Source organism: Galeopterus variegatus, unplaced genomic scaffold, assembly GCF_000696425.1.
Source record: "Galeopterus variegatus unplaced genomic scaffold, G_variegatus-3.0.2 Scaffold4665, whole genome shotgun sequence".
Classification (NCBI taxonomy): domain Eukaryota; kingdom Metazoa; phylum Chordata; class Mammalia; order Dermoptera; family Cynocephalidae; genus Galeopterus; species Galeopterus variegatus.
In genome coordinates, this window is record NW_007730776.1 from 32,255 (window position 1) to 44,152 (window position 11,898).

Genomic DNA, 11,898 nt, shown 5'->3' on the forward strand with positions numbered 1-11,898 from the left:
GCACCGGACCGGGACCAGCAACGGGATCGCAACCCTCGGCGTTGCTCCCGCGCCCTGCTCAGCCAGGGAGCGGGCACCGGGCTCTATGTGGGATCCGAACCCTCGGACGGGAGCGCCGCCGCGCTTCCCAAGCGGCGCACTATCCAGTGCGCCACCGGGCCGGCCCGAGACTTACTTTTTTCACTCCTTCTGTATAAACTCAGTTTGTAATTTTACCACATGCATGTATTATTTTAAATGTATGTTATAAATAAATGAAGCTCGCTAAGTGATTCTGATCCACTGCCTGATTTGAGGCCCACTAGTACACAGCGGTGCTTCTCAAACTTTCATGTGTGCTCAAATCATCAGAGGATCTAGTTCAAATGCAGGTTCTGACTCAGTGGGTCTGCAGTGGGGGCTCCAGATTCTGCCTTTCTTCCAAGCTCCCAGGGGATGCCAGGGCTGCTGGTCCAGGGACCATACTTTGAGTGGTGAGGGCTACAAAAGTTGAGAGAGGACTATGGGCTGGAACAGCTAGTAGAGACCTCCCACAACACACTGGTGAGCTTGGAAGCAGAGGCAGAAGCACACAGGACACGTTGGGATTTTGATGGGATTCCACGTGGTTAGTGTCACGGTAGTGGTAGTAACAATGATTAAAACAGTACTAGGGTGGTTAGAAAACAAGGCTGCAGGTGGTAGTTAAATGTCAACTGTGGAGGACTTTTACTGCTAAAGTGATTGGTTTTAATTGTATTTTGTAGAGATGAGTGAGCTGTTGATTTTTTTTAATTGAGATGAAATCTACATAACATACAATCAACCACTTTAACAGTAATATGCAACCATCACTCCTATCTAGTCCCCAAACTTTTTATCATCACCAAAGAAAACTCTGTACTCATTAAGCAGTTACTCTCCATTCCACCCCTTCCAGCCTCTGGCAACCATTTATTTGCTTTCCGTCTCTATGGATTTACCTATTCTGGATATTTTATGTATATGGAATGATACAATATTGTGACCATTTGCGCTTGGCTTCTTTCTCTCACCATAATGTTTTCAAGGCTCATCCGTGCTTTAACATGGATCAGTACTTCATTCCTTTTTATGGCAAAATAATATTCCATAGTACAGATCTACCACAATTTGTTTATTCATCTATTGATGGGCACCTGGGTTGTTTCTATCTTTTGGCTGTTGTGAATAGGGCTATTATTGTGAATAAATAAATGAACATTTATGTACTAGTATTTGTTTGGGTATCTCCTTTCAATTCTCTTGGGTACATTTGGGTATCTGCTTTTCAATTCTTTCAGTTCTAGGAGTGGAATTGCTAGGGCATATGTTAATTCTGTGTTTAATTTTTGAGGAACAACCAAACTGTTTTCCACAGTGGCTCCACAGTTTTACATTCCCGCCAGTGACGTACGAGGGTTCCGATTTCTCCACATCCTCACCAACATTTGTTATTTTCCATTATTATTATCATTATTATTTCTATCATAGTAGGTATGAAATGGTTTATCATTGTGGTGTTTGATTTCAATTTCCCTAATGACTAATGATGTTAAGCATCTTTCTGTGTGTTCATTAGTGATATGTATATATTCTTTGGAGAAATTTCTATTCAAATCCTTTGCCCCGTTTTTAATAGTGTTGTCTTTTTGTTTTTGAGTTGTAAGAATTCTTTATTCTGGATATTAGACACTTATCAAATATATAATTTACGAATATTTTCTCTCATTCTGTGAGCTGTCTTTTCACTTTCTTGATACTGTCCTTTGATGTACAAAATTTTTTACTTTTTATGAAGTCCAGTTGGTCTATTTTGTTGAACAAGTTATACTTTTATTGTTATATCTAAGAATCTACTGCCAAATTCAAGGTCATGAAGATTTACCAATTTTCTTTGTAGTGTTTCATAGTTTCAGTTTTTACATTTATCTCATTAATACATTTTGAGTTGGTTTTTATGTATGGTGTATGGTAGAGGTACAACTTCATTAGAACCACTGACATTTGTGTGCTCTGTGTTTTTATTTTTTAATAGGAGAAATGACAGGGAAACAGCTGCAGTGGTTACCTGGCTGCACTGGAATCACCTGAGGAATTTTTAAATATCCCAGTGCCCTGGCTGCACCCAGATCAAGTCTATCATCACCTCTGGAGGTGGGCCTGGTACCACTATTTTTTAAAGCTCGCCAAATAATTCCAATTTCCTGGGTTTCCTGGGACATGGGACTTTCAGTGCTAAAGCCGGGAAAGTCCTGGGCAAACTGGGACACGTTCTTGCCTCATAGAACCTGCCCTCTTGAACAGTAGTGCTTTGAAACCTTTGACTCAGTTTGACCTGCAGGTGTGGGGGATTTGGTTACCCTACATCTTTATCCCCCAGATGGTTTGGTCATGCTCTCTCGGTCAGAAGGCACTAGAGAGGTCCCCCAAAACACCTTTTCACCCCAAACCTCCACTCTCTATTTCTCCTTCATCTCTGGTCAACAGACCTCTGCTTGCCACTACAAGGGGAGACCAAAATAAAAACCCAGAAAATTGCACTCCCACCAATTACAGTTTCTCCTTGTATCAGTTACCTAGCTGTATTTGATTGAAGGCATTCCCATAAGCTTTATCATTAAGTCAGTGGCCCTCACCCTTGAGCGTGCTTGGAATCACCTGGTACACTTGTTATAAAACGTGGATTTCCAGGCCTGATCCCCAGAATTTCTGATTCTGTGGGTCTGGAGCAGAATCTAATAACTTGTATTTCTAACAAACTCCCACATGATACTGGGATGTGGCTGTTCTGGGGACCACACTTTGAGAACCACTGGATTAAGAGAAAGAAACCACAGCAATGCAGTATCATTTCTTTCTAGAATAAAGGGATTATAAATTCACATTGAGGCAAAAAACATGCTTGGTTGTTTCTTTCTGGGGGTTTTCTTGAAACAACTTTATATTTCAATAGAACCTGTCACTCCTTGGGTGGAATGCTCTGAATCAGAGCTGACAGGTGCCCAACAATGGCTACGGGCAACTTAAAAGGAGAAAAACTCCCTCAAGCTGGGGGCCACTCACCAAGGAGGGCACAGGCTTCATTATAAAACAGCTGGTGTCTCTGTTCCAAGGCATGAAAACATCATGCCTGAAGCTTCTCTCCACTGGGAAGGAAAACAAACTCACTACCCTGTTCTTTATGCTTGACTTCTCTTGCAAGATTAGCATAGCAGCTAAGGGCTTTAGCCATCCAAGGCAGTCTCCCCAGGCTTCAGAAACCAAGCAGCCACTCTTAACAGGTATGTCTAGAATTTAAGGTCATGAAAGGTTCTCAAGCAGGGCAAAGTGAGAGTTGAGCCGCTGTGCATGGAAGATTCAGTACATGGTTAGAGAGATACACACGAAGTTCCATCTCAAGCTGACCACCTCTTCTAGCAAACCCTTCCCTACCTCCCCATGTCCCCATCACAAGATAAAAACTGTGATCAAGTTGAATTTCACAGGTTGTCAGGGCTCATCTTGATCTTTGCTGCAGGAAAAGCAAAGCACTTGCTTGCTGGTGTTGTTGGCTATGCCTCCTATGTCAGAATCCTGTGGGGTGCTTGATATAAACTTCCAACTTACCGCAGAATGATTGGATAAGGATCTCTGAGCATTGCACTTTTTGTACAAGATGCTGCAATGCTACACACATGCTGGTATATAAGAATCCCTGCACTGGAAAGTAAATAGTCCCCAAAGTAGCATACTCTACTAAGCTGAGGCCATGCATCAGGAGAGACCATGGAAGTCAGAGAAGGATCCGGGGCTAAGGGGTGAGATAAGGAGCATCTCCATGTCTTTGCAGAGAACAAGAAATTGATAGCACGTTTTTGAAGCACATTGAATTTCACTTTCAAAATAAAATTAAGGCTACAGTGACCTGGATGTCTACAGTTTGTATACTTTTGTAGGATGCTATTCTTAAATTAAAAGTTTCCTTAAAAAAAACAAACAAACTAGGAGTTAAATCATGCTCTCAAAACCCCTCATCCGGAGCCTTGTGTCTTGAGCTAGCAGCTTCTTAAAGGACTCCCCCCACCCACACGCCCTCCTTCCTGCCTGCAGGGTCCTCCCTCTTCCTTTCCGGCAAGTTAAGTCCTTTACACCCAATCCAATCAAAACAAGAGGATAATTTCCATCTGTTGCAACACAGGATCTCAGAGAGGAAAGTCTTAAACACACTACAAATGAGCATAGCGTACAGATTCCAAGAGTTCCTAAGTGTTCTAACTCCTCCTTCAAGCCCACTCACCCCTAAACAGCCATTATTATTAGAGTTAGGATTTTTCTGGTGGGTTTTTATGGCCAGCCCAGGGGCCTAGCCTTATGTACCAAGGCCACCTTGCCCCCAAAGCCAAAGACATGGTTCCGCATGTAGCTTCATTCATCCTTGTGTACATTCTTCCACAAACTCTTCTTCCTCTGTGAATTGCTTCCTGAGTGTGCCATGCCCAGTACCCATGGTTTTCACCATCCCCAAGACCCTGGGGCTTGTCTTCGTCACTACGCTTTTCTATCTGGTCTTACTGAAAAGATGTGGATCTCGGGCAACTTAGAAGACGGTTTCATGCTTTATGCTGACTCCCAGATGCCTTTGCAAACTTAAATCCTTCTGACTCAAAATATTAGGTTTATGGTCAGTAATCCTTTTACTTATAGAAGTCAAAAGGTATATTATGAAGGCCACAATTACAAAACACTTTGATTTTATCTCATCTGTAAAATAAAAGGAAGAAACTGTTAGATTGCTAAAAATCCTTCCAACACTGAACTGGTTAATGATAATAATAATAGGAATAGCTACCCTATATTGGGCACTTTTGTATGCTAAGCACGATGGTAAGCGTTGTATGTATGGTGCGGGAGAAGCTGTTTTAGCTGACCCCTGCTTAACCAGCATGTCAGGTTAACTGCGATTTTCCAGGCTCCCTGTGAACTATGCTAACCACTGCTGTGGCTGAGAGTCCGCACCCTACTTCTGTTCACTAGTTGCTTACCAAAGATCAGTTTACAACAGCTGTACTTGTAACTGTGGGATTTAATTAAATATTATATAAACTGACAAAATAGGAGTATACGAAGAAAGAAAGTTGTTTCTCTGAAAGTAAGGTTGAATGTTTTAGAAAGATTCAACAATGGGAAGATGCTAAAAAAATTGCTATCTAATCAGTTGTGTACAGTAAAAGTTTGGAAAAAGTCTTAATAATCTAGAATGAGTTTTGGAATTGGAATGACTGTAGAAAGTGACTTCACAAGTATCTTCCCAAGTGTCTTTAAGTTCTTGCTACATTTAAAGAAACCAAAACTAGAACTAACAGATAAAGTATTATACATGTGGCTTATCTGAGAAAGACAATTGAAAAAACACCAACTAGTAGATCCATATTCAAAGACCATGGTCCTACATTAAAGATTGAGAAATTCTATATTTTAAGGTAAAAAATTTGAGGTATGTATTGTCTTTATGATTCTCTGCTTTAACCAACTTTTCCATTAACTCTCTAAAATTCAGTCCCAATTTCTCAAGTGAGACCTTTTACTGTATTTCATTTAATCCTCACAATAACCTTGAGAGGTTTAATTATCCTTATTTTAGAGAGAAGAAACTGGGACTTAGAGTAATGTTAAACAACTCACCCAAAGTCAAATCACAGTGGCAGAGCAGAGTTCAAGATCCAGAAATCTGTAGTTTTAGTCACTATGCTACAAGCTTATATTCAGCTCTTAGACAGTGTCCTGTGGGCTGAGCCAGTACAGACAGACTGTAGACCCTTCAGTGTAGTTTAAGGCATCAATATCTTCCCTTTAGCCCCTCCATGCTTAAGCTTTTCGCTGACAATATAATGATCTATAAACCCACTATTGATCAATAAACATAGTTTATGAAAAGAAAAATAAAATTAGCTTCATGGTCCACATTGCCCACTTCAGTGTTACAAAGAGAACATTATCAGATAGCAACACCCTTAGCCAGGATTCAACTCCCTCTGATACCAGTGACCAGAGTGACATTCCAGAAAGGATTTGGGAGCCCAAGTGGACTGTGGAATTCTCCTGCTGCACTCTGGGCTGCCCCAGCCGGCAGTCGCCCTTACCTGCGGCTCCTGCGGTGACTGTCACGTGAGGAACTGCTCTGTGTGGAGCTGGAGACTGGTCCTGGGCCACTGGGAGGGCTGCGGTTCCCTGGCAGCAGCCAGATGTGATGACTTGGCCAAATTTCCCCAGTCCTGAATTCCTGACATACAAGAAGGGAAATTAGAAGGCGAAGCAAGATCTATTCAGAATAATGGGTAAGCACAGACTGTTGGATGGGGAGAATCAAATGATGAGCGGAAATCAAAGTTCACATGGGACAATTCCTGACATACAAGAAGGGAAATTAGAAGGCGAAGCAAGATCTATTCAGAATAATGGGTCAGCACAGACTGTTGGATGGGGAGAATCAAATGATGAGCGGAAATCAAAGTTCACATGGGATTGGGGTGGGGGAGGGAATTGCCCTGGAATGTTACCGAGAAGGTTGTTTTAGGCTGGCACAAGCGTCCCTTGTGCACTTTGATCCTCACACTGTACTGAAGTGTTTTTCCTTTGCCCCTTGCTCTGCTTTCCCCTAATTCCTCCCTCACGTCCAGTCTCACCCACACTTTGAACAGAAAGGACGGCGGTTCTGAGGACCGTCCCCTGCACCAAATGAAACGGCCCTGCCCAGCACCGTTCCCTTGTGCTGCCACCAGATGGTGGCATCACTCAATGGACGGGCTCCAGGAGGCTTTGCACACAGCAGCAGCCGCGGCCGCTTCCTTCCTTACATAATCTTTTTAGAGCAACATTTAATCAAAGGATGGGACACTGTGTTCCAAGCCAAGAAGCCTTGTGGTGACTGATTGTTGCACCAACGACTAGAGCTTCAACAGTTGACGCCCCTTCCTGCTCAACAAATACCATTGTCCTGAAAGGAGCCATTTAAGCTCTCAACAATTTAAACGATTTATTGGTAAAAACAAAACAAAATAAAAACGTACGTGTTATAGCACCTGCAGAATTTAGGAGCTTCCCTCCCCCCATCATCCCTCCTTCCCTGGGCTCTCTGACCACGTACATAATTGTTATTGTCTGGCCCTGTGTTGGGTAAAGTGGGAAACAGGTCCTAAAAGAAAAAAAGTTACATTTTCAAAGTCTAGGAGCTTATTATTATGTTAATAGGTAACATTAATGAATACCAAGGGTCTTCAAAAAGTTCATGGAAAGATTCATATTATCTTTTAGTTCCATTTTCCACGAAATTTTTGAAGTACCCTGGTACTTCTAAGTGCCAAACATTGGGGTAAATATTACATAGACTATCTTGTTCGATGCTTACAACAAATCTTAGATAAGTACTCTTAATGCAGTTCCCATTTTAAGGCTGGGGAAACTGAAGCAGACTTCTGAGATGCAATTTTGAAAGAGTAAAGGGGAAGAAAGCTAGAGTGCAAAACTAAGGGGCTGTGAGGAAAGAGGAAATTGAGATGTCTTGCTGCAAAGGGAAAGCCACAAATAGACTAGAAGAGACAGCAAGGTCAAGCAAAGGCATTTTGGTTTTCTTGTGCGCTTTTTAAATTAGAACAAAGCCTGGGCGTGTTTGAAAGCAGTTGCAGGGGAGCCCTAAGATGTGCGTGGTGCCAAGTAGCCACAGTGTAATAGAAAGGGGTGGAGGGAGGGATCGAGGGCACAGGGGAGAGCGTTGGCTCTGGAGAGGAGGAAGAAAGCTGGACTCTTCTTTATCTGGAACTGGGAGACAGTCACAGAGATGGAGACACATCCACATGAAAATGAGAGGGATGAGCGAGTTCAATTCTTCCAAATTAGGCTTCATCTTTTCTGTGAAACCAAAGGTGGGTTATCTGCCAAGAGTGTGAATAAGGTTTGCAAGGACATAATCCATGTACTGAACTAATCCATGTAGTGCTTAGAATGAGCAAAAAGCAGATAAAATTATATGAGGAACAGAGGAGATTGGAGAAGAGAAATCTGCAAGCTACTCTAAGAATTCTCTGCAAATCTCTCCAGAAGTGAAATTTACCCCCACTGCATGGACAGAAAAGCAACAGGCTCACTGTTAATGACCCCTTATGTCTAGAGTTTCTTTGTATTTGAGTTTTAGAACAATTTGAAAGAGAAGCAGTGTTTTCCCTATTGCTAAATGGGAAAACTAAAGTGCAGAGAAGTTTTCCCGTTTGGCTTAAAGCCACAAAGAGAATCAAAGCCAGAACCAGAACGGGAAGCTGGGAGCCTTTCTGATACTTGCAGTGGTCTGATTTCGGCTCTATTAAACACTTCTCACAAAGGGCGTGGACATAGTTAATGGCCCCAGAGAGGTCCTGGACACAGCACAAACTTGGGAAGAATCCAAATTGGGCAAAATGCCCGAGAGAACCCAAGATTCTCCTTATAGGGCCGTAGGCCCAGCACAGTTCTTTTGGGAATTAGAGGGGAAGTTTCTTTGATAGTTTGATCACAGCATATTGATATATTGCTGTCGTGCTGTCCTCAAAATGACACAGCATAATTATTTAATTGTTTAATGAGTCTACTTTCATTCTCAATTAACATTTCCTTCCTGCCAGAAGTACACTGGGGCTGATGTAATTATTACATCAGTAACTATTTAGCCTGCATTCCTGATGAAAATGGAAACAGGAAAAACTAAATCCATCACTTGACATTTAGACTTGGGAAATAAGGACAAATGATAGTCACCAATCGGAATCGTTTCTCTTTAGTTGCAGGGTGTTCAGAAGCACCTCCTCGTGTAAGTGCTCATCGTCTAATCTGGAACCTGTCTAAAAGGAGGGGTAAGTTTCTCCCTCTCATTGTCTTTCAGGAACCCACTCCCCTCCCCCGCAAGCTAGGCAAAATCCTCTCTTGATTTTCACTTCTAAAGAGAAGTAAAATTGGTCGCCTCTTTGGCCCAGATTGGGAATACTGGCTTCTCATTCATTGATTCTCCAAATGCTTATTGAGATCCTACTTCCCATGAGGCAGAAAGTTCACCAACACTCAGACTGTGCCCTCAAGGAGAACTGACCAGTAGAGGACTTAGCAAGCTAGGAGGTGACAAAGACCCATGGGAACCAGAGAGCAGTCCCTCAGGAAATCCTTCCTAAAGGGAGGAGATCTGCACCTGGACTTAACCGAGAGAGTCGGGCGCAGAGACAGAAAGGCGTCCTGGGAGGGAGTGCACCGTGACCGTGGGGGCCATGAGAGCACAGCCCCGCTGGACGAACCTAGACAAGCCATGTCACCTAGTGCTCTGGACTCTTCCACAACTCACTGCGCTCATGCGGAGCTGCCTACAGCCGGTGGCATCCTCGGAAGGCTCCTCTACACCTTCACGCCCCTTTAGCTTCTCGCGCGGCATGTTTGTTTTCATGTAAAAGCATGCCTACAGCCGGTGGCATCCTCGGAAGGCTCCTCTACACCTTCACGCCCCTTTAGCTTCTCAAGCTGTATGTTTGTTTTCATGTAAAAGTGAAATTTACCCGCACTGCATGGTCATTTTGCTTCAAATCTTTGAATAAAATAGACGTCACAGGAAGAAGCATTGGGTTTATCCCTTGGCTTCTAATACACTCTGTGTAGGGAAGCAGGAGCCCCAGTGGCCCTGGCCTCCTCATGCCCAGATGCAGTTCTACCAACTCTAGAAGCAGAGAGTTACTCTCGGCGGCTTTCTTGTCCAGACCACCATCTGGCTGTTCTGCCTTCCATTTTCCTGACTCTATGACCCTACCATGATTATTGGTACCAGAATGAAAGAAGTCCAAGCTCTTCCTGTGGTTTCTTGGCTTGAGCTGATCCCTGAAAATTGGTTGTTATTCATTTGACTGAGAAACCCCCCAAATTATGTAAATCAAGAGCATAAGTCTTCATGCTCCCTTAAAAACACCCATGAAACTTCCCAGGCCATCAAGATATGCATATCCAAAAAACCACCAAGTAGCTGAAAGATGTCACTTTCCAGAAGCAGTGAGCACCATTCCATTATCACAATGGTGGAGTGGGTAAGTGTGCCCAGGCCAAACAGTGGGGCTGGACTCTGGGTTGGTGGCCCCAAAAGACTGCTGGATTTTTGCTACACATTCTTAAAAACGCAGAAAATAATGCTGAACTTAAGGAGTTAGATGTAGATTTTCTGGTCACTGAGCACAGCCAGGTGAACAAAGCCCCCAGGATGCACCCCTGGACTTACAGAGCTCGAGGTCGGATTAACCCATACCTGGGCTCCCCTGCCACACCAAGATGATCCTCACTGATGTGGAACAAACTGTTCCTGAACCAGAGAGAGGACTGCACAGAAGAAAACAATAACCCTGAAGAAAACAAAAATGTATGGCCCAGGAATAAATTCAGTATAAAATAAATGCAAATAATAGTTTCAAGAAAAAGAATAAGTTTCAGTTTAAACACCTTTCCTGAGACTAATTGCCCCCTTACCATCACCTATACCCCTATTTTCAAAAAGTAATCATAAACTTACGTAAATATTTTTCAGCCTAGCTGGTTAAATCTGTAGCAATCAATCAACTGTGTTGAACTACAGTGCTCAACAGAATCAGGTGAATCCAGAAAATTTTGCCTTACCTGAGCTAGGGAATGAGGAACGCAGCGTGGCTGGCTGCTGCCTCCGAGCACGTCCTACGGAAAGTGAATGTAAGTAATTCCAGGAACATTGCTGTCCTTTGAACAAGCTTGCAGCAGACAGTAAGCTGCGTATTGTCCTTGAAGATGAAACATAGAACAGATTAGAGTTTTATCACAAGAGAGAAATACATAATAAGACTTTTTTAGGCTATCTGCCTTTGATAACTGCTGAAGACGCATTGCAGTTTGTCAACCTACATAACAGAGAGAGGCTCTGTAAAAGAAAATGATACTTATTCAGGAATAGGGCATTGCAACGGGGATAACCAAGACATACTAAACTACATAACAGAGAGAGGCTCTGTAAAAGAAAATGATACTTATTCAGGAATAGGGCATTGCAATGGGGATAACCAAGACATACTAAACTGTGTGCCTATTCAGGGAGGTAAAGAAGACAAAGGTTTTTAAAGGAAAAATGATGGAAGATTATATAATTGTTTTGAGATAATTATCCCTGACTATAAGGATCAATAAGAAGGGTGACACCAGTCTGAGGTTGGAGAGGCAGTTGCTTGGCAGATGTCCTTGCAGAAATATTTTTGGGTGTAAGTTTGTGATGGCCTTTGTGCAATGTTGTTGTCTTTTTTTACTGACCGGCAACGGGATCGCAACCCTCGGTGTTGCGCCCGCACTGCGCTCAGCCAGGGAGCGGGAATCAGTCTCCACATGGGATCCGAACCCTCGGCGGGAGCACCGCCACACTCTCAAGCGGTGCACTCTCCAGCGCGCCACTGGGCTGGCCCCAATGTTGTTGTTTTGCAGAGTCCTTTGTGATAGTTGTTGTTATCTGGCATACAGACATGAGAAGCACCCCTTTCATGGCCTTCCCTGGCTCAATTTATTTTTAACACAAGTGACTCCATTTTGATTCTGAAAACTTTCACAGGTTTATGCAGTTTTCCAACCTTTTAAGATTCACACATTACATTTCCTATTTCTGTAAAAGCCACATATGCTTTATTGTGGAAGAGAATTGGATCAGTAGACAGCACCATGGGAAGCCAAATCAAACCTGCAAACATGACTGTCTGTAATTTTGTCTCTGCTTTTAACATCCCAAAGCATTCCTATGCTATTTGTCATTTTGTCCTCCCAACTTTGGGAGGGTGCAGAGGTCATCCTCATGCCTCTTTGACAAGTCGGAAAATTGAGGGGGCAGAGTGAGTGGGGAACTTGCCCAAAGTCTCCAAA

The 11,898-nt window shown here is 43.0% G+C and overlaps 2 protein-coding genes across 3 annotated transcripts in view; one reads left to right on the forward strand and one right to left on the reverse strand.

Moving 5' to 3' along the window:
- MRO (maestro) overlaps positions 1-10,713 on the reverse strand; it is a 21,770-nt gene extending 11,057 nt beyond the window's left edge. Inside the window, exons 1-2 of one of the 2 annotated variants that reach the window (XM_008588068.1) lie at positions 10,645-10,713; positions 6,120-6,259 (exon numbers count right to left, since the gene is read on the reverse strand). The gene's annotated coding sequence lies outside the window, so the exon portion shown is untranslated. Of the gene's footprint in view, positions 1-6,119; positions 6,260-6,536; positions 6,656-10,644 lie in introns of those variants that run through there. The other variant, XM_008588069.1, reaches the window with a different exon arrangement.
- RPL17 (ribosomal protein L17) lies at positions 9,795-10,423 on the forward strand. Its single transcript, XM_008588072.1, is given in 6 exon segments — positions 9,795-9,804; positions 9,919-9,972; positions 9,975-10,283; positions 10,286-10,339; positions 10,342-10,380; positions 10,383-10,423. Coding segments are annotated over 6 exon segments (507 nt in total).
- Positions 10,714-11,898: the final 1,185 nt, after the last annotated feature.